Here is a 27,215-nt window from a genome sequence, read left to right on the forward strand (position 1 = left end):
CGATGCGACCGACGCGATGCCCGCGATTTCACAATGTTAAATGTCCCAATTGACCCGATTTTCCTGTTCAATGTCTCAATTGACCCGATTTTTCCATAGGAAACAATGTTAAATGGCCCACAGAGGCCAAATAGGCACCCTGAAGTGTGAAATGGCCCCCACAATTGTTAACGCCACCCCACGATCAACGTGAACCCGAAGCGTGGCGAGCGCAGCGAGCCCGCGAGGGGCGGCGGTACGCGTCCTACGACCTTTTCATACCCCCACTATCCACGTCGGCGTGGAGTTGAGAATAGAAAGTGTGGCTTGCCCGAAGCGTGGCGAGCGGACGCAGACAGCTGTGAAGCCCGCGAGGGGACGCATATACCTGTGAAGGTGTCCGCGTCCGCTCGCCACGCTTCGGGCTCGGTGGCTCGCTGCGCTCGCCACACTTTCTATTCTCAACTCCACGCCGACGTGGATAGTGGGGGTATGAAAAGGTCGTAGGACGCGTACCGCCGCCGCTCGCCACGCTTCGGGTTGACGTTGATCGTGGGGTGGCGTTAACAATTGTGGGGGCCATTTCACACTTCAGGGTGCCTATTTGGCCTCTGTGGCCCATTTAACATTGTTTCCTATGGAAAAATCGGGTCAATTGAGACATTGAACAGGAAAATTGGGTCAATTGGGACATTTAACATTGTTCCCTATGGGAAATCGCGGGCATCACGTCGGTCGCATCGCACCCCATTTTTTAGTGCATGCGATGGCCGCGATGGGCGCCCTTCTAGGTAAAGAGTACCGAAAATTATTTATTACCTCAAATAATATAAAATGGAAAAAAAACAATATAATATAATTAAGACAATGCAAACACAAAATATGAAAATTAAAAAAAAACAACTATCGATTAATCGCATCAGCAATATCAAGGGTGGTATATTCAATAAAAAAAAGATTTTTAGTTGAATTGAGTCATTAATATAAAAACTGGGTAAAGATTTTTGCATATTACCATTGATACAGTCTCCGTGTATTTTAAGGAGCACTTGCTCCTGAGGAAGCCGGAGGTTACAAATTGTCCGGGGAAACACATTGAGCTTTTTAAATCCATTGCTATACTGGGACTCTATCATCCACCATTGAACTGCATTTGCAAGTATCTTTATTGGACACCTGAAAACCTAGATCGCCATTTTCATAACAGTGGCGTAACTATCGTCCCGCAGCCCCCGCGGTGGCGGGGAGGCGCTGAGGGTATGTGGGCGCCGGGGGGGCTGCGGGACGATAGTTACTCACTGTTTGCCTTCTGCCGCGGCGCCGGTGGTTTTATTTGCAGTGCACCGGGTCCCAGCTCTCCCGAGTCCCGGCAGCCGCAGCGCTGTTCTAATACAAAAAGGTGACACTTGGAAAATGGCTGCCCCCATACCGCAGACAGTTTTTCGTCTGCAGTATAAGGGCAGCCATTTTCCAAGCTTTTTCATTAGCAGCAGTAACGGGAGAGCCGCCCGGGACCCGGCGCAGACGGATGCGGCCACGCCGGCCAGAGGTAACACACACACACACATACACACAAACACGTCACACATACATACAAACACACACACACAGAAACACAACCCCCGACCCCCCCCCCCCCCCCCCCACCGTACCCCGGCTCCACGCCATTTTTTTTATTACCGGGGGGCGCCTCCTGCATTGTCGGCAGGGGGGCGCAGAAAATCTAGTTACGCCGCTGATTGGTAAAGTGGTCTAACAGACATCTAGGATACCTAGTCCGATCCCTAAGGACCCACACCAGAGGACAAGTGGCTGCCATCAGGATACCTAAATACAAAGATACTTTGAGCAGATGAATCATCTTTACACAGCAACTAAAGGAAACTCTATGGCCGGTTTCACCGTGCCGCACACATTAGTTGTGAATGGACACCATTGTGTCCATTCACACGGAACGACCACGGCCGGATCCCGTCACTGGAAGGGACGGCTGCCGGGCTGTGGCCATCCCCTCCGTGATAAACTAACGTGTGCGGCACAGCTCCCTGGCCGTGCGGGATTTTACCGTCCGGCAGGAGCCGGAGTGTGTGAAACCGGCCTATTGCCTTAACTAAAGCTGCTTAAAATACACGGAGACTGTATCAATGGTAATATGCAAAAGTCATTACCCAGTTTTTATATTCATGAGTGACTCATTAAAATCTTTTCTTATTGAATATACCACCCTTGATATCGCTCATGCGATTCATCGAGTTTTTTTTTTATATATATATATTTTGTGTTTGCATTGTCTTAGTTATATTATATTGTATTTTCCATTTTATATTATTTGAGGTAATAAATTATTTTCTAAGAGAACCGTCTAAAATTTACTGTTTACAGCCAGCGCTGGCAGATCTTTGCTTGAATTGCTGATCTCACCTGTTGATGTGATGTAAGGTAAGCTGTGTTACCAGGTCATAAGGGAGGGAGAGGGGAGGTTCCCAGGTACCGGGCTGCCAGATTCAGCTGGAAAAAAACCAGTTCAAGTTTTACTTTGTCCAGCTCAACCACTGAGGGGAGGGGAAGGGACAGGTGAGTGAGGAGGGGAGGGGAGCACAGACAGGTGAGTGAGGAGGGGAGGGGAGCAAGGACAGGTGAGTGAGGAGAGTGCTATAGTAAGCTGGTCATTCTCAGCAGAGTGATGAGCTCGACACTGTCCTGGGATACTTACAAGAAGCAGATCTGCTGCTAAAAGAAAAAGAAGACACTCAAGTAATTAACACAAGGTCCCAGACCCAGCGCAGCACCAGGAGATCAGGTTTGTCACTTGTGTCAGATGAACCTGTAGTAGATCATTCGGTAGCGGTGAGGGGGGAGGTGTCCCGTCTCGCACAGGGTTTATTTCCATTTGATACCTGAGAATGGTTTAAAAAAAAAAAGCCCCCTCTACCTGTATACTCAGGGTCATATCTCCTAATGTACGGGTTCTCAACTACAGTCTCCAAGCACCCCCAGCAGGATTTTGGACTCTGTGGAAGCAGGTGGGATAATTACTGACTCAGCCATAGATTAGCTCACCTGTGCAATTTTGCTTAAAAATGAGTGCAGAAAACATGACCTGCTTGAGGACGGGAGTTGAGAACCACAGACTTAATGGATTGCAGTCTGATTCTGCAGAAGGGAATAAATAATTACATGGAGAACTGGGTTAGGGGAACCGATGGGAATGGTAAGGGCAAACATTCCAAAATTGAGCCAATAACAATATATATATATATATATATATATATATATATATATATATTTTGTGTGATCTCTGTGTTTCTAAGTGCCCAATTCAGACCTGCTCAGCGAGCAGGTCAGCCTTGCCCCGCTAATCACACAGTTGCCCCGCTGCCCAGATCCCCCTGCTATGCTGGCAGTGGATGTGTACGCTTACTTATCCACTCGCATGCGCACGCACAGAGGAAAAATCATTTGATACTCACCATCGGTTAAGCCAGGACTTTTCAGATGAATGCTTTTGGACGAATTGGGGGCGGGCGCTGACGTCACCCGCCCGTGCTGAGCAGGTAGGGGCATGCCTGCGTTTGGTGGGGTCTGCAAGCATTTCTATGGATGCACCCACCATTTTTGTGAAATGACGGGTGCCCATCCCCAAACGCCCCCCGTGTGTCAATCAGGCAGCGAGCTCCCGCACGAATGAAAATACTTAGCGTTAGGAAATAGCTGGTGCTTTATATTTACTGGAACTGGAGAAATTCTGTCCTGAGCGATGGCTGCAAGATGTCGGCGTTCCAACTGTTTTGCTGGCAACTCATGACCAGCGCAGTCACAGCGTTATTACCCAGAGGTGCACAGAGATCCTGGGATATTGCTCAGAATAGTTTCCTGATGATCACCGGATGTGACAGCGCCACCGATCTGGGATGCGGTCATTTGGTCTACAGCATGATGGTCGACAGTCATTAGGTCGACAAAGGAAAAGGTCAACATGGTTCTAGGTTGAAAGGTCGTTAGTTCAACAGGTCATTAGTTCGACATTGTCTAGGTCGACAGTCAAAAAGTCGACATGGGGTTATTCACTGCTTTTTGTGCCAACATGTGCCGACAGGTGGTATTTCATGCCCTACCATCCACTAGGGCATGGCGGGAGAATAAAATAGTGTGCCCGATGTTTAGCAAGTGATGCAAGGGGATGCGGTGCACTTTAAACTGTGTCCATGTCGACTGTGTTGACATTCAGGTAAAAACAGTGAAAACCCCCATGTTGACCTTTTGACTGTTGACCTAAACTTTATCGAACTAACGACCTGTCGAACTAATGACCTTTCCACCAGGACCATGTCGACCTTTTCCCATGTCAACCTAATGGTGTTGACCTAATGATCCCAATCCACAGATCTTTTTTATTATTATTATTTTTTTTTGCACATAGCAAGGAATGGCATAAATTTTTTTTTTTAAATAAATATATATAATATATACTGTATATACTGTATATATATTTATGCCATTCCTTATTTTTATGCAGAATTCACATCATTAGTAGTTGTTAACGTCATTGCTGAAGCTATTGTAGACGGTGGTTTGTACACATATAAACATCACATGTACGTTATAGATCTATAATGTATGCACTCCCGGAATGCTGACACACCGCTTGTGCGTGTGAGTGCTGCTGATTGGCTGGCTGCCCTCAGGAACTCTCTCCATTTTGCTAATGAAAGTTCTGAGCGCGTATGAATCATTTTCGTTTCCAGAATACATTGTTTGTTTGAAACATGGTTCCAAAGAGTTTATTTGTATTGAGTTGAGTAGTGGTTAGTATTGCTGTCAAGAGTTACATTCTGGTGATGGATAAAAGGGTCGACGGTGTCTAGGTACAGTCCACAGGTCGAAATCAAAACGTTGACATTGACAAAAGTTTGATACCTCCCAACTGTCACGATTTTTTTTTTTTTTTTTTTTTTGCTGACTGGGACAGTCATGTCCCATGATGGTTAGTAGGGGAATACCAATGCAGAAAACTGGTGGCCACGAGTGGGATGAGGGACTCATCCCACTTGTGGCCACCAGTTTTCTGCATTGGTATTCCCCTACTAACCATTGCTCTGCTAAGCATCTATTCACAGAGGTAGAGGGATGCGAGGAGTGCTGGCCATGCCCCCACAGGTCATAGGTCATGACCCCTGACTGCGAGGCCAAGCCCCCTATTTCCATATGTTCCTCCTTAACTTGCTGCATGTTTGGGAGGTATGGATTGACACATTAAAAAATCAACACCACCAATTAGTGTTTCGCGTCCCCTCCCAGGGCTCGCCGCACTCGCCATGCTTCGGGCCAGGGGCTCCACTGCACTCATCACTCTTTACCATTCCCACTTCCATGTACAGTAGATGGTAAAGTTTGAAAAAGTAAAAAAAAATATTGAAAAACTTTTTCATGTGTCAACACTTTGTCAATGATGACTTTTTGGTGTCGACCTATTGACTGTTGACTTTAGACATTGTCAACCTATCATCCAGATACCTTCCAGTCTCACCCATGGCCCTACCCGTGTGGAGTTTGTATGTGTGTGTGTGTGTGTGTGTGTGTGTATGGGTTTCCTCATGTGGCTCCAGTTTCATCCTACACACTACAATCAGAACTGGCTGGTGATAGACCCTAGTGTGCACAGGCTTATATGTTAGGTTCCCTACATATAGCCCCGTACACACCAGGGGCAGGTGTGCTAAGCCTGGAGGCAGTTTGCAGGAAGCTTGGCTGCTTTTCTCAAGATTGAAGCCAGTGGGTAACACAACCCCTTCTCTAGTGTTCGCCAACTTTGTAAACCCATGCAGTTCCACTTCCCTGCCCGGGGTGTCGCTGTCTGCTGTGGTGTTTCTAGCACAGGTCTGGTTGGCATATCAGTGCTGATATACAGACCACACTGTGCTAAAAGCACTACAGCAGACAGTGACACCCTAGGCAGGGAAGAGGAACTGCAGTTGGTGGGTGCTCGAATGAACACTACTTCTCTGAGATGGCGCGCACGTCATCCAAAGCATCTAAAGTCATGTGTCATGAACCCGGATGTACCCATGCCACAAAGGACAGCTCGGTACTTGTGTATTATAGCGGCGCCCCCGATTCCCATCGCGCAATGTTTTAATCGCATCGCATGCCATGCACCCGATGGCATGCGATGCGATGCGATTTTTGCCCCCTATACGATGAAAGATTGTATAAGCACCCTAAAGGGTGCTTTTAAGCACCGTAATGGGTGCTTACAATGTTAAATGCACCCCCACGCCACCCCCCCACCCCCCCACTATAAACGTGAACCCGAAGCGTGGCGAGCGCAGCGGTACGCGTCCTCCGACCTTTTCATACCCCCACTATCCACGTCGGCGTGGAGTTGAGAACAGAAAGTGTGGCGAGCGCACCGAGCCCGAAGCGTGGCGAGCGGACGCGGATACCTTCACAGGTATTGGAGTCCCCTCGCGGCCTTCACAGGTATCCGCGTCCCCTCACGGGGCTCGCCACGCTTCGGGCTCGGTGGCTCGCTGCGTTTGCCACATTTTCTATTCTCAACTCCACGCCGACATGGATAGTGGGGGTATGAAAAGGTCGGAGGACGCGTACCGCCGCCCCTCGCGGGCTTGCTGCTCTCGCCACGCTTCGGGTTCACGTTTATAGTGGGGGGGTGGCGGGGGGTGCATTTAACATTGTAAGCACCCATTAGGGTACAATGTTTCATCGCATCGCATTGTATGGCATTGTATGTGTATATATACATTATATATATATATATATATATGTGTGTGTGTGTGTGTGTGTGTGTGTGTATGTACATGCACACACACAATTTGTAATGCTTCCTGTATGTTTGTTCCATTACCCCTTCACCCCTCCTTTGTCTATGGGTGCCCTCACGGAATAAATAAATAATTGGCAGAGGTTTTGCCTAGGGTGCCAAGGACCCTTGCACCAAGTTCATAATTTTGCATTTTTTAGAATTAAGCTGTAGCTACCACATCCCTGGCCATTCCTCTAGTCTATCTAGTGCATCAATCATTTGCTTTCTATTGCATACATTTGAGTCACCTGCAAAAAGGCATACTTTGCCTTTAATCATACTTAACTGCTTTTGAAAACTAGTTTCAGGGAGATTATAGTGGGAAATAGAATTAAGCAAAGCACCCCCATTAAGGGGGCGTGTCATGCTCCACCCAAAGGGCGTGTCTAGTTCCATATATGGAGAGATTGTGAAAAGAGATTGTGAACCTGGCACCTAGAAGTGTGGGTGTGTACTGCGACATCTGAGAGGAATCTTTTTAAATGACATATATACAAATGTAGATGAGCCCCAAAGCAGTTTTACTGCTTTCACATCGCAAAACCTGCTCTAACCCAGTATTTAAAAACCTTTCTTTAAACGGGTCTGAGCAAGTTAAAACCCTTTCACATGGCCAGTTGTAACCAGTATATTACTGATTCATTACTGGGTTGGTACCTTTCACACTGAACCCGTTTCACCCATAGAAAACAGTGGATGTCTTTTGTAATGGACTTTATGGCTCACATGTTTGTATTATAGCTAAAAATGAGCCTGTTTGTCGATGTTTATGTACTGGACCAATTACAAATGTTTTTATGTATATATTAGAGAATCCTTTATAGTGCCAGTGATTTGCCTGGCAATGTCTGCCTCCCCTCTTATCTAAGCATCTCCCTCCCTCCCCACCTCTCCTCATCAGTCCATGTTGCTCTAACCATATGCTCTGTAGCGTAGAAATATGCCAGCAATGTTTCTCCACTACTTCCAATCCTATTTCTCTGGTTTCCTGATTTAGGATTGTGACATCAGGCAGGGAGACAGCCTATCACCTTCTGTTGCACTGTCATGTGTTCAAAATACTGGGTCTGAGGCCCCCCCTGCACACTAAGTCCTGCCTGCATTTGCATGGGAATACCCAGTGTTATGGGGATGCCCATAAAATTCTGGTCTTTCCCATGTCCCATAGTAGCCACCACCCCTATCCGCCCCTCTCCCTCCTTTATAGTGTAAATTGCCAAGGCCGTTTGCAGTTGTGGTCTGCACATGCGCAAACCCCGACCATCAGGGTAGGGGACAATTTCAGTTATTTCTGAATGAACCAGGCCCCTAGTTCCTTGCTTCTTCCTTGCTTCCACTTTTGTACAGTGGAACTACATGCAGTATTTTCCAGTCATGAGGTATTGTACATGTATCTAGTGACTGGTTGAATAATTCCGTTAATTAGCTCTTTTAGTATCCTTAGATAAATCAATGGGGCCAGATGGGATACATGCACTTTGAGTTCTGTTCTGGAACTTCTCCTCCTGTAAATGTACGTTCATCTACCTTATTTTTACAAATGTCCTTGAAACTTAACTGTAATCCCTTCTTGTGTAGTGAATACTGAGAAAAAAATAGATAATTTAGATGCTCTGCTATTGCCTTGTTCCCCTACTCCAACCTCTCACTCTAGGGCCCATTATATTATGGATCGTATATACAAAGTGACCTGGGCCGGATCTTATTGTAATATGCGATCCTAACGGGCAGATGTATGTCACTGCAGACGCAGGGACAGGTGCTCCAAATGGATCCCGTCTCAGCAATCTGCTGTGCCGGGGAGTCTGCTCATGCTCGGTTATCGCTGACCCGCGCTGACCGCACTGCTCCACCAGCAGTGCGGTCTATAGCCCATAGGCTACATTGGGCTACCGCCCTCTCAGAATGGCGGTAGCCCCGGCATGTTGATACATCCCCCATAGATGCAGCCGCAAGCGGTGCAGGAGGGATCGGAGCCCCTCTCTGTCTTCTTATTATTCCTTCATTTGATTTTTCTCCTTTCACTTCTACAATTACAAAAAGTCTTGCGCCCTTTATCTACTGACTGGGTCATTTTCTCTTCCACTTCTGCCTCCCCCTAAGCTCTGTGGGTGCCGAATGGGGTCCGACGTCAGGATCCCGACTGTTTAAACGTCAACAGACGGGTTCCCAACGGTCACCGACTATTCTCCCTCGTGGGGGTCCACGACCCCCATAGAGGGAGAATAAAATAGGTGGTGAGCGTAACGAACCACCGTGCTCGCAAGGGGCTTTGTTGCACTCGCCATGCTGTCTGAGTCCGGCCAGTCGGGATCCCGACGTCGGCAAATGACTGTCGGAACCCTATACCACACCCAGCTCTGTACAGCACAGCTAAATAGGTAAAACAATAATAACCCTCACAGGACATTATGAAACCATTCTGGTTGCTGGCCAGGTCTGCAGTACTGACAAACTACCAGCAAGGTTTCGTGATTCTCTCCTACTCATTTCTGAGCCTCTGCACCTCTCACCTGTGCAGCAGACTTGTACCTGGGGAATGGGGTCTACCTTTATGAGGTGACCTGGACATGGGCAGTGGGCCCACAATTATGCAAGAGCCTCACTGTTACTCAACAGTAAAATGCAGAATTTATTACACTCATTCTGATCATATATATGTCCATTTGTGTGTCTGCAAAACACTGCCATCTGTTGGCAGCGAGTGAAACTACATTTCTTTCTCTCACACGTGCACAAACACAGAGGCAATCACAGGGTAGCAGACTAGCTTTCCAAGCATTTGCTTTGATCAGGCTTACTAGTTTGTAATGTTTGGTGTGTGCACCTGTATCCATTTGTGTGTGTGTGGCACTACAAGTATCAGGATAGAAGCACCTCTCATTATGCTTGGAGTCAGAGGGGCCAGTAAGGTTCCAGGGATTCTGCCGAGCTCATTTCTGGCCCTTGGTGCCTCTCACCCTCCGGGTAGGACACTCTGTATAGGAACACAATGGGGTATTTGTCAGATCTCCCTGCGAGATAAGTCAGCCAGAGTTTTGGTTCGCTGATCCTGGGAATTTTCCCCGTCTTATCTGTATAGTTCATCGTCTGCCTCTACAAATAATGAAACCTATATTTTCCTGAGGAGATACTGTCTCTGGTTACGGAGTTTTACTGACCGGTTATTTCATGATCTGTAATATACTGTGAGAATGATTAAATAATGCAGTGTATGTAGGGAACGATGCGCATGTGCATAAAAATATATAAAATCTTTGTGTGTGGCAATCAAGAGATTGCAGCAGGTATTGTAGATACCTTCATACATGTGGGGGGGGGGCTAATATTTTCAGCTAACCCCCTAAAAACACCCGTTCTAGTCGCAAATATACTTTGATAAATGGGCCCCTTCGGGTGCTAAAAAGCAGCCGTGATATGTGCTGACGGCTGAACATCCGATTTATCATATGCTGACCAGTGTCGGGGTGTGGATCGTTTGGTCGGCAGAGTCTAGGTCCGTGTTTTTCAACCACTGTGCCGTGGCACATGAGTGTGCCTTGAGCTGTTCCCTAGTGTGCCCCCAGATCTAGAGATGCCCAAACCAGTTTACAGCCACCACCAGTCCAACTGTTATTTACTGGTCTCTTCTTTTAAGATTAATGCTGCATAATGGAAGCCCTGGCTTCACTTCTAATTTGTAAAATAGAAATATGAAAGAGATATACAGTATTTCAATGACCAGGGTTGTGGTGGCGAGGTAAAAGTCAGTGCCGTGGTATCCGATCGTACGGCAGTGTCAGTACCGTAGTATCCGATCGTACGGCAGTGTCAGTGCCGTGGTATCCGATCGTACGGCCTTGTCAGTGCCGTGGTATCCGATCGTACGGCAGTGTCAGTGCCGTGGTATCCGATCGTACGGCAGTGTCAGTGCCGTGGTATCCGATCGTACGGCAGTGTCAGTGGCGTGGTATCCGATCGTACGGCCTTGTCAGTGCCGTGGTATCCGATCGTACGGCAGTGTCAGTGCCGTGGTATCCGATCGTACGGCAGTGTCAGTGCCGTGGTATCCGATCGTACGGCAGTGTCAGTGCCGTGGTATCCGATCGTACGGCAGTGTCAGTGCCGTGGTATCCGATCGTACGGCAGTGTCAGGGCCGTGGTATCCGATCGTACGGCAGTGTCAGGGCCGTGGTATCCGATCGTACGGCAGTGTCAGGGCCGTGGTATCCGATCGTACGGCAGTGTCAGGGCCGTGGTATCCGATCGTACGGCAGTGTCAGGGCCGTGGTATCCGATCGTACGGCAGTGTCAGGGCCGTGGTATCCGATCGTACGGCAGTGTCAGTGCCGTGGTATCCGATCGTACGGCAGTGTCAGTGCCGAGGTATCCGATCGTACGGCAGTGTCAGGGCCGTGGTATCCGATCGTACGGCAGTGTCAGGGCCGTGGTATCCGATCGTACGGCAGTGTCAGGGCCGAGGTATCGGATCGTACGGCAGTGTCAGTGCCGTGGTATCCGATTGTACGGCAGTGACAGGGCCGTGGTATCCGATCGTACGGCAGTGTCAGGGCCGTGGTATCCGATCGTACGGCAGTGTCAGGGCCGTGGTATCCGGTCGTACGGCAGTGTCAGGGCCGTGGTATCCGATCGTACGGCAGTGTCAGGGCCGTGGTATCCGATCGTACGGCAGTGTCAGGGCCGTGGTATCCGATCGTACGGCAGTGTCAGGGCAGTGGTATCCGATCGTACGGCAGTGTCAGGGCCGTGGTATCCGATCGTACGGCAGTGTCAGGGCCGTGGTATCCGATCGTACGGCAGTGTCAGGGCCGTGGTATCCGATCGTACGGCAGTGTCAGGGCCGTGGTATCCGATCGTACGGCAGTGTCAGGGCCGTGGTATCCGATCGTACGGCAGTGTCAGGGCCGTGGTATCCGATCGTACGGCAGTGTCAGGGCCGTGGTATCCGATCGTACGGCAGTGTCAGGGCCGTGGTATCCGATCGTACGGCAGTGTCAGGGCCGTGGTATCTGATCGTACGGCAGTGTCAGGGCCGTGGTATCTGATCGTACGGCAGTGTCAGGGCCGTGGTATCCGATCGTACGGCAGTGTCAGGGCTGTGGTATCCGATCGTACGGGAGTGTCAGGGCCGTGGTATCCGATCGTACGGGAGTGTCAGGGCCGTGGTATCCGATCGTACGGCAGTGTCAGGGCCGTGGTATCCGATCGTACGGCAGTGTCAGGGCCGAGGTATCCGATCGTACGGCAGTGTCAGGGCCGTGGTATCCGATCGTTCGGCAGTGTCAGTGCCGAGGTATCCGATCGTACGGCAGTGTCAGGGCCGTGGTATCCGATCGTACGGCAGTGTCAGGGCCGTGGTATCCGATCGTACGGCAGTGTCAGGGCCGTGGTATCCGATCGTACGGCAGTGTCAGGGCCGTGGTATCCGATCGTACGGCAGTGTCAGGGCCGTGGTATCTGATCGTACGGCAGTGTCAGGGCCGTGGTATCCGATCGTACGGCAGTGTCAGGGCCGTGGTATCTGATCGTATGGCAGTGTCAGGGCCGTGGTATCTGATCGTACGGCAGTGTCAGGGCCGTGGTATCTGATAGTACGGCAGTGTCAGTGCCGTGGTATCCGATCGCACGGCAGCGTCAGTGCCGTGGTATCCGATCGTACGGCAGTGTCAGTGCCGAGGTATCCGATCGTACGGCAGCGTCAGTGCCGTGGTATCCGATCGTACGGCAGCGTCAGTGCCGTGGGGTTCCACCTCTCTGCTCATTGCTGTGTTGTGAGGCGGCTTGGTTGGCAGTGTGAGGCGTGAAATCCTACCGCATGCACCTTGATCATAAATACTGGAATCTATTACAAGGAAGGAGAACGGATAACACAGTTAATCTATTTGTAAACATGCTGCCTATTATTTCATTCCGAGAACTGCTCAATATATCATTATCAAGTATCCACCGTGTAACCCAACTGGTTAGTGCTTCAGTATAAAGCATTGTACACTACAAAAAGACATAGAGAGAGAGAGGCACACACACACATGCACATGGTCCTATTTATCAATAGGGAAAAAACCACAGAAACAAAACCAGGCGCCTCCAGTCAATTTCTTCCAATCTTCTGCTCTCTCAAATACTCCAATAGCTGGGACACTGTATCAAGAATTGCACACCACCAGAAAAATGTAGAGTAAATGAGATGCAACTGAAATATATAAGGTCACAAAAAAAAGTGTAAATAAAATCACCCCTATAGTATACTACTGGCACGTTTATCACAACCGGCACCTCTGTTCACCTAACACCATTTTATTTTTTGGAAAATACCCTGATAATGTGATGAGCGTGTACTGTTGCATTTGAGTATTCTCCCCCCTACCCCCCCCCCCCCCCGCGCTTACCTGGTGCTCTGTAGAATCAGGATAGTCCAAAAATCTTAGTGTTAGCAGATGATAGTTAATCATAGTTATGCTTCATTCTTTCCTGAACTTGCTGTTTCATTAACCACCTTCAACAATATTAAAATGTTACTGTAGCCCATTGTCAGACCCCATTACTGTACTCCCTGTTCACCTATGTAACACTGACATAGACATGCCTTGTTCATAATCTCCTATATATTTGGCTACATCTGTCACTCAAAGTGGGTGTCTGTGTCTATAACGCTCTGTTCCTGGACTTTCCTCTTAATGTGTGATTGCCTTCATCTGTGCTGAACACCTTTCTGAGAAATTAACCTGTTTAAAACAGGTGATGGCAATCATACATTAAGGGGAAGTCTAGAAACAGAGCATTGTGTCCCTCCTGGAGAGGGTCATGTTGGGAGGTATGTGACAGAGAACCAGCCCAGTGAGCCCACAGACAGTGCCAGACACCCACTGACTTCCCATGTTGCCCAGCACTGCTACTCCACAGCCACCAGGTGAGCGCCCCCCTCCCGCGATTTGCGGCAAACCCCCCCCCGCGCCCCCCCCCTCCCGCGATTCGCGGCAAAAACACCCGCTCCCCCGCGACCCCCCCTACCGCGATTCGCAGGAAAAAAAACACCCCCGTGACCCCCCCTCCCGCGATTCGCTGCAAAAAGAACCCCCCCACGACCCCTCCCGCAATTCGCGGCATAACCACCACCCCGCGACCCCCCCTCCCGCGAATCGCGGCAAACCCTCCCCCGTGACCCCCCCCGATTCGCGGAAAAAACACCCCCCCGCGACCTCCCTTCCGCGATTCGCGGCAAAAAGACCCCCCCCTTGCACGATTGGCGGCACCCCCCCTGCGACCCCCCTCCCGCGATTTGCGGCACCCCCCCCCCCCCCCCCCTGCAATTCGCAGCAGCCCCAGGATTAAATGGCACATGCAAAACACTGACATGGCTATGGTCGACAATGAAAAAGGTTGACATGAGTTTTTGAAGATTTATTTTTAATTTTTTTAATTTTTTCATATTCATTGTCATGTGTCGACATGGACACCAATGAAGTGGCACACTTATGTCAACATTTACATGTGTTGACCTTTCTGTGTTGATTTTTTCTTGTGGCGATTAGCGTCACACCCCCCCGCAACCCCCCCTCCCGCGATTCGCGGCACCCCCCGTGACCCCCCACCTCCCGCAATTCGCGGCAACCCCCCACCAGAACCCCTGTGAACCCCGCCCTCCCGCGATTCGCGGCACCCACCCCGCGACCCCCCCCCCGCAATTCGCGGCACCCCCCCCCCCCCCGTGATTCGCGGCAGCTCCAGAATTAAATTGCACATGGAAAACACTGACATGGCTATGGTCGACAATGAAAAAGGTTGACATGAGTTTTTGAAGCTTTTTTGTCATTTTTTGAATAATTTCATATTCATTCTCACGTGTCGACATGGACACCAATGAAGTGCCACACTTATGTCAACATTTACATGTGTTGACCTTTCTGTGTTGATTTTTTTCTTGTGGCGATTCGCGTCACACCCCCCGCAACCCCCCCTCCGGCGATTCGCGGCACCCCCCCGCGACACCCCCCCCCCCCCCCGCAATTCGCGGCAACCCCCCACCGGAACCCCGCTCTCCCGCGATTCGCAGCACCCACCCCCCGCAACCCCACCCCTCCCGCAAATCGCGGCACCCCCCGCGATTCGCGGCAGCCCCAGGATTAAATGGCACATGGAAAACACTGACATGGCTATGGTCGACAATGAAAAAGGTTGACATGAGTTTTTGAAGGTTTTTTTTTTCATTTTTTAAATATTTTCATATTCATTCTCATGTGTCGACATGGACACCAATGAAGTGCCACACTTATGTCAACATTTACATGTGTTGACCTTTCTGTGTTGATTTTTTCTTGTGGCGATTTGCGTCACACCCCCCCCCCCCCCACAACCCCCACTCCCGCGATTCACGGCACACACACACACACCTCCCCCGCGATTCTCGGCACCCCACCCCGTGACCCCCCCTCCCGTGATTCACGGCACACCCCCGCGACCCCCCCTCCCATGATTCGCCGCAACCCCCGCCCCGTAACCCCCCTCCCGCGATTCGCGGCACCCACCCCCGCGACCCCCCCCCTCCCGCAATTCGCGGCACCCCCCCGCGATTCGCAGCAGCTCCAAAATTAAATTGCACATGGAAAACACTGACATGGCTATGGTCGACAATGAAAAAGGTTGACATGAGTTTTTGAAGTTTTTTTTTTCATTTTTTGAATGTTTTCATATTCATTCTCATGTGTCGACATATGTCAACACTTATGTCAACATTTACATGTGTTGACCTTTCTGTGTTGATTTTTTCTTGTGGCGATTCGTGTCACACCCCCCCACCCCCCCCGCAACCCCCACTCCCGCGATTCACGGCACACACACACCCCCCCGCGATTCTCGGCACCCCACCCCGTGACCCCCCCTCCCGTAATTCACGGCACACCCCCCGCGACCCCCTCTACCATGATTCGCCGCAACCCCCGCCCCCGTAACACCCCCTCCCGCGATTTGCGGCAACCCACCCCGCGACCCCCCTCCCGCGATTCTCTGCAATCCCTCCCCTCCCGCGATTCGCAGCATCCACCCCCCCACAACCCCCCCTCCTGCAATTCGCGGCACCCCCCGCGACCCCCCCTCCTGCGATTCGCGGACACCTAAGTTGCAATACAGGCATCTTTCATACAATTCTAACCATATTTCTCATATACAAACGTTCACAAATTAAGGGGGCGCAGCCCCTTACGACGGTGTGAAGAGCGCCCGTAGGGCGCGATGAATCACCTAGTCTCTTATATATTTGGCTACATCTGTCACTCAAAGTGTGTCTGGAGCTGTAACGCTGGGTTGTGGACTTCCATCTTAATTTATGATTGTCATCACCTGTTTTAAACAGGGTAATTGATAAGAAAGGTGTTTAAGCACAGGTGATGGTAATCCATAAATTAAGAAGAAAGTCCAGAAACATAGCAATGTGTCCTTCCTGGAGAGGGTCATGTTGGGAGGTATGCACCTCCCTCCCCCCCCCCCCCCCCCCCCATTCACGGCATCCCCACGATTAAATGGCACATGCAAAACACTGACATGGCTATGGTCGACAATGAAAAAGGTTGACAAGATTTATTTTTTACTTTTTCAATGTTTTCATATTCATTCTCATGTGTCGACATGGACACCAATGAAGTGCTACACTTATGTCAACATTTACATGTGTTGACCTTTCTGTGTTGATTTTTTCTTGTGGCAATTCGTGGCACCCCCCGCGACCCCCCTCCCGCGATTTGCAGCACACCCCCCTCAATTCGCGGCACCCCCGGTGACTCCCGCGATTCGGGGCCCCACCCCGTGACACCCCCCTCCTGCGATTCGCGGCACCCCGCGACCCCCCCCTCCCACGATTCGCGCCAACCCCCCGGGCCCCCCCTCCCGCTGTTCACGGTGCCCCCCACGACCCCCCCTACCGCGATTCCCCATCCCTGAACCCCTCTCCTGTCATTGCAGCAACCCCCCGCCCCCGCGACCCACCATCCCGCGATTCACTGCAACCCCCCGCGCCCCCCCCCCCCTCCCACAATTCGCAGCACATACACCCCCCCCCCCCCGCGACCCCCCCTCCCGCAATTCACGGCATCCACCCACAACCCCTCCTCCCGTGATTCGCGGACACCCCTCACCTCCTCCCCCCCACCCCCGCGCGCAATTCACGGCAACCCCAGGATTAAATGGCACATGCAAAACACTGGCACGGCTATGGTCGACAATGAAAAAGGTTGACATGAGTTTTTGAAGATTTATTTTTCTTTTTTTTTTATGTTTTCATATTCATTCTCATGTGTTGACATGGACACCGATGAAGTGCCACACTTATGTCAACATTTACATGTGTTGAACTTTCTGTGTTGATTTTTCCTTGTGGCGATTCGCTGCACCCCCCGCGACCCCCCTCCCGCGATTTGCAGCACACCCCCCGCAATTCGCTGCACCCCCGGTGACTCCCGCGATTCGCGGCCCCACCCCATGACACACCCCCCCCTCCTGCGATTGCGGCACCCTGCGACCCCCCCTCCCACGATTCGCGCCAACCCCCCGGGCCCCCCTCTCGCTGTTCACGGTGCCCCCCTCTCGCTGTTCACGGTGCCCCCCACGACCCCCCTACCGCGATTCCCACCCCTGACCCCCCCTCCTGTCATTGCGGCAACCCCCCGCGACCCACCCTCCCGCGATTCACTGCAACCCCCCACCCCCCCCCTCCCGCAATTCATGGCATCCACCCACGGCAGCACCCCTAAGCCCCTCTTTAGTCCCCCGTATACTCACACACCCCTATCACTACCCAGCTTCCTGCTCTCCTGAACCGTAACTTCCACCACTGGGGAGTCGCTGACGCTGTTTTGCCCACATGCCCCTATCATGCCTCATAGCCCAGCCTCCTGCTCTCATGCACCCGAACTCCCACCCAGTAGGAGGAGACACTGACTAAGGGCCACCATCCTGTACTCCTGTACTGCCACGCTGGACCCTCACCCACTGGCAGAAGCTGTACAGTATCTCCCACCCTCCTCTTTAGTCCCCCTTATGCACACCCCCCCCCCCTCCCACCCACAAATGTCACTGTACCATCCACACTATCAATGTACATCTTACTCTGTAACCGCTTTTTAATTAAACAAAACAATACACACCCCCTTCCACATCATATGCTCTCTATTTAACACATTTCACCTATAACTCAAGTTGCAATACAGGCCATCTTACATACAATTCTAACCATCTTTCTCATATACAAATGTTCACAAATTAAGGGGGCGCAGCCCCTTACGACGGTGTGAAGAGCGCCCGTAGGGCGCGATGAATCACCTAGTCTAGAAATAAAAATGTAGAGAACATTAAATGCGCAAGTGTTCTGTGCGAACGCGATCCAGGTCGCAATAAAATCCAAATGAATTCCTATCATGTTTTCAGAATCCTTAGAAAAAGGGAAGGCCTGGAATCTCCATTTGTAGATCCCTGTTCAAACACCTGGTCTTATATACTGTTAGCCGGGTGCTGGAACAGAAGTATGGTGTGGTAAAATACGCCCCCTATGCAAATATGTGTCCATCGCGGTCATATCCCCATGAGGAGGTGGGGCCTAATTATCCAGTTATACCACCCCCTTCGCTGGCCACCTGCTTCAACCTCTTCCGGCCATCCCAGAGAGGAGATTTTCAATATAGGTAAGTATGTATTTGGGGCAATGTACATATAAAGAATGATGCAGAAGAAGCACAGGTTCTTGTGTCCAGGAACCCGATCATATTACATCTGGGGAGGTAACACCAGATACTTTCTTCTTACCGGGTTGCTGTACAGATTTAAGATTACCCTACATAGATTTTGGGGCTTATTACATTGCATCAAGGCTGGGTTTAGGGCCACATGGTTCTGGGGCTGAAAATGTTCAATGGTCTATAGCCCAAAGGGGAGGGGTTGTGTGGGTGTGACCTTTGCTGTGTGGGTGTGGCCAGCAAACTCCCCCTACACTATCACCCCAATTATGTTCTGAAATACAATGTTAATACTATGGGGCAGACTGTCCTATCACCAGAGGTTAAAGTGAGGGGGGACGGGGTGGAACAGAGTTCCACCTCTACCACAGCCCTGAACAGTGATTCCAACAGAAAAGCCTGCATCAGCGGCTTCTTCTTCCGGCACGGTGTATGTGTATGCAAATTACCTGCCACTGGTCTCGGCTTTTCCTAATGAAGGGGGGTCGGTGTAAGAGGAAAGGAGTTCTACCACCTCCCAGGGCCACTTTACGCCCTGCCTATCACTGTGGAACTCACTGGAGACCTCTGCTATGTATTATGTTGTTTCTGTATTTAGTAGCCCAGAGACTCACGAGTGGCTCCAATAATGAGTAACGCTCATGTCATTTAGCACATCTGCTACAAATCATGCATCATTACATATAAATACAGTGCAATTAACGATCAGATTGCACTTCTCTTAATCAGAGGCTCCATCAAACTCCTGGGCATTGTACGGTCTTGTCAGGGGTTCTGTTTGTCTGAATTGGTGGCAGGTGTGACAAACGTCTCTCCCAAAATGGCTTCCATCTCCTCTATAATGGGCGGATTGAGGATTTAAAATGGCCCCTGGAACAATTTCCCCCAAAACGGACCTATGGATAGGTAAGGATTGCCTACCTCCCCCCCCCCCCCCTGGCGGCATCGTTACATTATCCGGGGAGGAACCAAATATGCAAATCTCATCAGTACTTGTGTAGTTTCATGGCGGCAGGCTACGCTACGTTTTCAGCATAGCCTAAGCTACGTTGTCAGCGTAGCCCAACAGCTGCCTAGCGTAGTCACTGTAGTGACTCCGCGGCATCCCTGGCAAGCCTTGTGAGCGCCTCTCACACAGCGCCGGTAACTGCCAGATCCCCTACGCTGGCAGACGCCGGCGGAGAGGGGATCATGAGGGCACCAGCAGAGAGGCGAGCCATCTGTCAGAGATGCAGGAGCGTCTCAGTAATTATTGCAGCAGGGTACGGCAACCCTGCCTGTGTCCGCCTCAGGAAGGCGGACAGGGTTAGGGGTTCAGTAGCACTTGCGTCTCCTGCACAAAGGGGGGGGTGCGGTGCGCAAGTGCGTCTCATGCACAATAAAGGACGCATTTGCCAGTGCTCCATGTTACATACTGGCAAATGTTTCCATTTCAGTTTGTTATAAAGTCAACTCCACGCCGACATGGATAGTGGGGGTATGAACAAGTTGGGAGGACGCATACATGTCAAGTAATCCGCGTCCCCTTGCCATGCTGCGCTCGCCATGCTTCGGGCTGGCATGGATAGTGGGATTGTTTCAGGAACACATTCTCACCTGTCATGTCAGGCAGGTTAAAATGGTCAATGGTTCCTGCACAATGTAATAAGCGCTGACTGACTACGCTAACTACGTAAACTCCGGCTAGCCGCGAATGGGCGGGAACACAACGCTGATACTGACAGGGACGCTACGCCGACTACGTAACTGCCGCCTAGTACCATCTCCTCATTTTAGCCCCACCTCCTCCTCGAAGACCTGCTAATGGTGGGATTTGTCAAACTGGGGGGCGGGACTTGATGACTTCTACATCAAGCATCACCCCCAGAACTGAAGGGGTTCTCCAAATGTTCCCTGCAATAGAGAGTTATGACTCTAGCCAGCACTCGGCAAACATCTATAAAATATCAGGCACATTGTACTGTGTACATTTTCCTTTAAGATGAGGAATTGCATAATATTCATTGGCCATATCATATTACAGGAGGCATTGGAACGTTTGCATGTAGTGTCAGCAAACGTCATATGTAAATTTCAACATTGTCCGACGTACCAATAGTATCTGGGATTCATCACAGCTAAAAACACTTAAGTGCTAGTATTATCTCTATAAATAGGATAATGACAAGTCCTGAGTCCAATCCCACGTTGCATGAGGAACACCATGTGATATATTCATAGTCTGAGTCAGTTATTATTATCTATTGCTTCTCCAATGTTTTGTTTAATTGAAGGCTCGCAAACCATTCTCCCTACTTATTAGAACAGTTCATATTTTTAAAGGATCCCTTACCTGCTATTCCATTTGAACGGTGCCTTACAGAGGAGGCGGCCATTTTGCGCGATTAACCCGATTTATTAAATAAATAAAAACTTCTCAGAAGAGAATATGAAATGTATATGAAAAGACGTAGATTAATCCTCAAGGATGGGGCTGGCTTTGGTGCTTATCACCAAGATGGTAGCCTATCGCCGATAAGGGGCGTGCTAGAGATGATGGCTTATTTCAGCCCCATAGAGTAAGTGGAAGGCCTCTTTGTTTCCAGGCTTTCCACCCACCCTTCCCTTTTTTTTTTTTAGTCATGTTTTTGGTTGTGCAGTGGCGGGAAAGAATGGCTTGTCACCAGTCACCGAGTGCAATATGGTTGGTTGAGGTGCGCTGAGTTATGGTTGAACTTAGGGCTTGATCCGCCTGCTATGCCTTCCCGGGCAATGCAAAATTGGCTGATTTCTGGTCATTCTTTCTTTGCCACCGTAATTCTTTTTTTATAGCTGTTTTTGACAAATCTACATCTCAGTGTCTTTATTTATTTAGGGTTTAAGTGATTTGCATCCAATACCCGTTTTCTACCTGCCTAAAAAACAGTTTTTTAATGTGTTTTGCTGCTATACAGAAAAAAAAACTGGGACTAGTGACCTGTGTTTTTTTTTCCCCGGGACACGAGCAGGTTTTAGGGGGGGGGGGGGGGGTGAAACACAGGTAACAAGCTGTGGAAATGGATGACCTTTTAAAACCTGCACTGTAAGGGGGGGTTTTGAGAACCAAGTTTGGGGAACACTGTTCCAGTGTCCTTGCAGTTCTGAAGATCTGATCAACTAGGGTTTATCTAACACCGTCAAATAAAATGAATGACGTTAGAACATATCAGAGTAATGCCTTTATACTGTATTAGCATGTTTGTATGTATACAGGACTCCTCCATTATGGGCCTCCTTGGACCTCTCTACATCGCTCATAGCACCTACCCCGATTTGAGTTGTATGGGTAATGATTTTCATGTGCGCCTTGCTATAAATTAATATTTGGAGCAGTAGACCTAATTCATAAATTTGATTTTGTCTTCACCAGGATGCCGGAGGAGGAAAAATCGGGCAAGGAACCCCTCATTGAGTTCTATTCCTCATACCGTGAACTCTTTGAGTTCTTCTGCAACAACACAACCATACATGGGGCCATCCGGCTGGTGTGTTCTCGAAACAACCGCATGAAAACAGCTTTCTGGCTGGTCTTGTTCTTGGCCTGCTTTGGACTCATGTACTGGCAGTTTGGACTTCTCTTTGGACAGTATTTCAGTTACCCAGTAAGCCTTAATCTTAATGTCAACTCTGGCAGATTGCTGTTCCCAGCGGTGACCGTGTGCACCCTAAACCCTTACAGGTGAGGAATGCCAGAAATAGCATCTCTGAAGTCCTGTAGGCAATGGACCTACGAGATGGTCAAAATCACTTAATAAAGCAAATATTAAAGAATTACAGTAGAGGTCCTTCACAAAGCTGCACGTTATATTTGGGGAGCGCTAGCTCCTGTTATTGCACAGATGCAACTTTTATTCAATGCAAAACGCGTGAATTTGAGTGTCCAGAGGATGGTCCATGTGACCACATTGTAAGATCTTTTGCAAAGACTGTAAATGGTTACAACATGGTTAAAATGTCAACATTAGGGTAGGCAAACCTGAAAAAATACTTTGACATAGTGACCATGACGACATTTCATAGTGTCGAATGTTAAAATGTAAAACGCTTCTCTTCACATGATGCAAGTCTGGCTCCAGAAAGTTGAATTCTCATGCACATTTCATTTTGGGGCCAGCCCGGATGCCTCAAGTTTGCAACAGCAGGTATTATATATAGATTTTTTTTCTAACATGCATCTTGGTGACTTTCCATTGCCAGATACCGCTCCATTCAGAATGACCTGGAAACTCTGGACAGAGAAACGCAGGAAACCTTATATGCACTGTATAAGTATAATGCTACTGGGGTACGAGGAAGGATCCCCAAAAACAGGAGAAGACGTGAAGCCAGCGCACCGCTTCCTCACCCTCTTCTGAGGATACCGGTTGGAGAGGGCCTTCATAGGGAGGTCCGAAGCGCGGACACCAGCGACAATGAAGAGATGCAAGTCAAACGCAAAGATTGGAATATAGGCTTCAAACTGGTGAGTACAACGGCCGACTCCCGCTGGTAACTCCCCCACTGTTACAGCTTCTAGCGCTCCATTTACTAAGACTCGGGTGGACAGTGGACCGGGATATAAAGCGAGTGTAAAATTAATAATTTAGGTAATTTACTAGTTTGATAGCCAATAGGTCGACCACTATTGGTCGACAGCGAAAAGGTTGACATATACTACGTCAACATGGGCAAAAAGTCGAAACAAGCAAAAGGTTCCCATGGAAATGGTTCGACACAAGAAAAAGTTGACATGAGTTTTTTTTTCACAATTTTTTTTTGGCTCGGGGGTCGTTCTGGGCACTGATGGTTTAGGCATCCTGTGCTGTAGCCTGGATGCTGTTGATAATTCAGGAAGCTGGAGGTGGTAATAGCAGAGTGGGATGCCAGACCACAGGTGACACTGAGACATGATAGCCTGCAGCGACACAGTATAGACCTGGGGTAGCCAACCCTAGTCCTCAAAAGCTACCAACAGTGCATGTTTTGCAGGTCTCCTCACAGAATCACAAGTGAGCTAATTAGCTCCATCTGTGTATCTTTTAAAACGTGTCAGTGATTAATGAGTGCAGCTGTGCAGCAGCTAGGTTGGCTGGAAACTGTGAACTGTTGGTAGCTCTTGAGGGCTAGGGTTGGCTACCACTGGTATAGACCAAGAGCGGGTAAGATGCACGTTCAATTACCACGATTCCCGACACCCCTAACTGGTCTGCAGCGTAGTTCCAGAGCAGTGTTTCTCAAACTAGGTCCTCAGGACCCCACACAGGTCATGTTTTCCAGGTCGCCTGGAAGGTGCGCTGTGTGCAACCAACTGTCACATTATAAATATCCACAGGTGACCATGAACTGTGTGGAGTCCTGAGAACAAGGGGGTTATGTGCTAAGCCTTGGAGAGGGATAAAGTTACAGCCAATTAGCTCCTTACTCCCATGTTACAGGTTGTGTTTTGAAAATGGCCGGACCTTATTGGCTGGTACTTGTCCATGAACCAGTCAGTCAAGTTGAAGCATGTAGTAGAATATGAAACATTTTGCCGTAAACACACTGAATGCCATGTTATTATCTGCATAGTGTAATGAGACCGGGGAAGACTGCATCTACCAGACCTACAGCTCAGGGGTGGATGCCATCCGAGAATGGTATCGCTTTCATTACATAAACATCCTCGCCAGAGTACCCAACAATGACAACATCAGCAAGGAGGTGCTGGAGAACTTCGTCTTCGCCTGCAGATTTAACGAGGAGTACTGCATGCAGGATGGGTGAGTAGGAATGCAGCATGCAGGATGGGTAAATAGATGAGGAATACTGCATGCAGGATGGGTGAGTAGAGGAGGCGGAGTACTGCATGCAGGATGGGTGAGTAGGGGATGAGGAGTGCTGCATGCAGCAAGGGTGAGTAGGGGAGGGGGAGTGCTGCATGCAGGATGGGTGAGTAGAGGAGGAGGAGTGCTGCATGCAGGATGGGTGAGCAGGGTAGGAGGAGTGCTGAATGCAGGATGGGTGAGCAGGGTAGGAGTGCTGCATGCAGGATGGGTGAGTAGGGGAGGAGTACTGCATGCAGGATGGGTGAGTAGGGGGGAGGAGTGCTGCATGCAGGATGGGTGAGTAGGGGAGGAGTGCTGCATGCAGGATGGGTGAGCAGGGTAGGAGGAGTGCTGCATGAAGGATGGGTGAGTGAGTGAGGGGGGAGGAGGAGTGCTGCATGCAGGATGGGTGAGTAGAGGAGTACTGCATGCAGGATGGGTGAGTAGAGGAGGAGGAGTGCTGCATGCAGGATGGGTGAGTAGTGGAGGAGGAGTACTGCATGCAGGATGGGTGAGTAGGGGAGGAGGAGTGCTGCATGCAGGATGGGTGAGCAGGGGAGGAGGAGTGCTGCATGCAGGATGGGTGAGTAGGCGAGGAGTAGAGCATGCAGGATGGGTGAGTAGTGGAGGAGGAGTACTGCATGCAGGATGGGTGAGTAGGGGGGAGGAGTGCTGCATGCAGGATGAGTGAGTAGGGGAGGAGTGCTACATGCAGGATGGGTGAGCAGGGTAGGAGGAGTGCTGCATGAAGGGTGAGTGAGGGGGGAGGTGGAGTGCTGCATGCAGGATGGGTGAGTAGAGGAGTACTGCATGCAGGATGGGTGAGTAGAGGAGGAGGAGTGCTGCATGCAGGATGGGTGAGTAGTGGAGGAGGAGTACTGCATGCAGGATGGGTGAGTAGGGGAGGAGGAGTGCTGCATGCAGGATGGGTGAGCAGGGGAGGAGGAGTGCTGCATGCAGGATGGGTCAGTAGGTGAGGAGTGCTGCATGCAGGATGGGTGAGTAGGTAAGGAGTACTGCATGCGGGAGGGATGAGTACGTGAGTAGGAGTACTGCATGCATGATGGGTGAGTAGGTAGGGAAGAGCACTGCATACAGGATGGGTGAGGAGTACTGCATGCAGGATGGATGAGTAGGTGAGGAGTGCTGCATGCGGGATAGATGAGTAGGCGAAGAGTACTGCATGCAGGATGGGTGAGGAGGAGTACTGAGTGCAGGATGGGTGAGTAGGTGAGGAGGAGTACTGCATGCAGGATTGGTGAGGAGGAGTGTTGCATGAAGGATGGGTGAGCAGGGTAGGAGGAGTGCTGCATGCAGGATGGGTGAGGGAGGGAGGAGGAGTGCTGCATGCAGGATGGGTGAGTAGAGGAGGAGGAGTGCTGCATGCAGGATGGGTGAGTAGGGGAGGAAGAGTACTGCATGCAGGATGGGTGAGTAGGGGAGGAGGAGTACTGCATGCAGGATGGGTGAGTAGGGTAGGAGGAATGCTGCATGCAGGATGGGTGAGTAGGTAAAGAGTAGAGCATGCGGGATGGGTGAGTAGAGGAGGAGGAGTGCTGCATGCAGGATGGGTGAGCAGGGGAGGAGGAGTGCTGCATGCAGGATGGGTGATCAGGGTAGGAGGAGTGCTGCATGCAGGATGGGTGATCAGGGGAGGAGGAGTGCTGCATGCAGGATGGGTGAGCAGGGGAGGAGGAGTGCTGCATGCAGGATGGCTGAGTAGGCGAGGAGTAGAGCATGCAGGATGGGTGAGTAGTGGTGGAGGAGTACTGCATGCAGGATGGGTCAGTAGGTGAGGAGTACTGCATGTGGGAGGAATGAGTACGTGAGGAGGAGTACTGCATGCATGATGGGTGAGTAGGTAGGGAAGAGCACTGCATGCAGGATGGATGAGTAGTTGAGGAGTGGTGCATGCGGGATAGATGAGTAGGCAAAGAAGAGCTCTGCATGCAGGATGGGTGAGGAGCACTGCATGCGGGGTGGATGAGTAGGTGTGGAGTGCTGCATGCGGGATGGATGAGTAGGCGAAGAGTACTGCATGCAGGATGGGTGAGGAGGAGTACTGCGTGCAGGATGGGTGAGGAGGAGTACTGCATGCAGGATGAGGAGTAGGTGAGGCGGACTATTGAATGAGGGATGGGTGAGTAGGTGAGGAGTGCTGCATACAGGATGGGTGAGTAGGTGAGGAGTACTGCATGCAGGATGGGTGAGGAGGAGTACTGAGTGCAGGATGGGTGAGTAGATGAGGAGGAGTACTGCATGCAGGATTGGTGAGTAGGTGAGGAGTGCTGCATGCAGGATGGATGAATAAGAGAGGAGTGCTGCATGCAGGATGGGTGAATAAGAGAGGAGGAGTGCTGCATGCAGGATGGGTGAGGAGGAGTGCTGCATGCAGGATGGGTGAGGAGAAGTGCTGCATGCAGGATGGGTGAGGAGGAGTGCTGCATGCGGGATGGGTGAGGAGGAGCGCTGCATGCGGGATGGGTGAGGAGGAGCGCTGCATGCGGGATGGGTGAGGAGGAGCCCTGCATGCGGGATGGGTGAGGAGGAGTGCTGCATGCGGGATGGGTGAGGAGGAGTGCTGCATGCGGGATGGGTGAGGAGGAGTGCTGCATGCGGGATGAGGAGTAGGTGAGGCGGACTATTGAATGAGGGATGGGTGAGTAGGTGAGGAGTGCTGCATGCAGGATGGGTGAATAAGAGAGGAGGAGTGCTGCATGCAGGATGGGTGAGGAGGAGTGCTGCATGCAGGATGGGTGAGGAGGAGCGCTGCATGCGGGATGGGTGAGGAGGAGCGCTGCATGCGGGATGGGTGAGGAGGAGCGCTGCATGCGGGATGGGTGAGGAGGAGCGCTGCATGCGGGATGGGTGAGGAGGAGCGCTGCATGCGGG

General features: G+C 50.5%; 1 protein-coding gene across 1 annotated transcript in view; it reads left to right on the top strand.

The window, feature by feature from the left end:
• Nucleotides 1-3,399: 3,399 nt before the first annotated feature.
• Nucleotides 3,400-27,215, top strand: part of SCNN1A (sodium channel epithelial 1 subunit alpha) — a 57,963-nt gene continuing 34,147 nt past the window's right edge. The window contains exons 1-4 of the mRNA XM_083149692.1: nt 3,400-3,533; nt 21,911-22,219; nt 22,738-23,002; nt 24,088-24,278. Coding sequence (XP_083005818.1) covers nt 21,912-22,219; nt 22,738-23,002; nt 24,088-24,278 — 764 coding nt within the window. The 5' untranslated portion in view covers nt 3,400-3,533; nt 21,911. The remainder of the gene's footprint in view (nt 3,534-21,910; nt 22,220-22,737; nt 23,003-24,087; nt 24,279-27,215) is intronic.

Source organism: Crinia signifera, chromosome 6 (assembly GCF_055691185.1).
Source record: "Crinia signifera chromosome 6, ASM5569118v1, whole genome shotgun sequence".
Classification (NCBI taxonomy): Eukaryota; Metazoa; Chordata; class Amphibia; order Anura; family Myobatrachidae; genus Crinia; species Crinia signifera.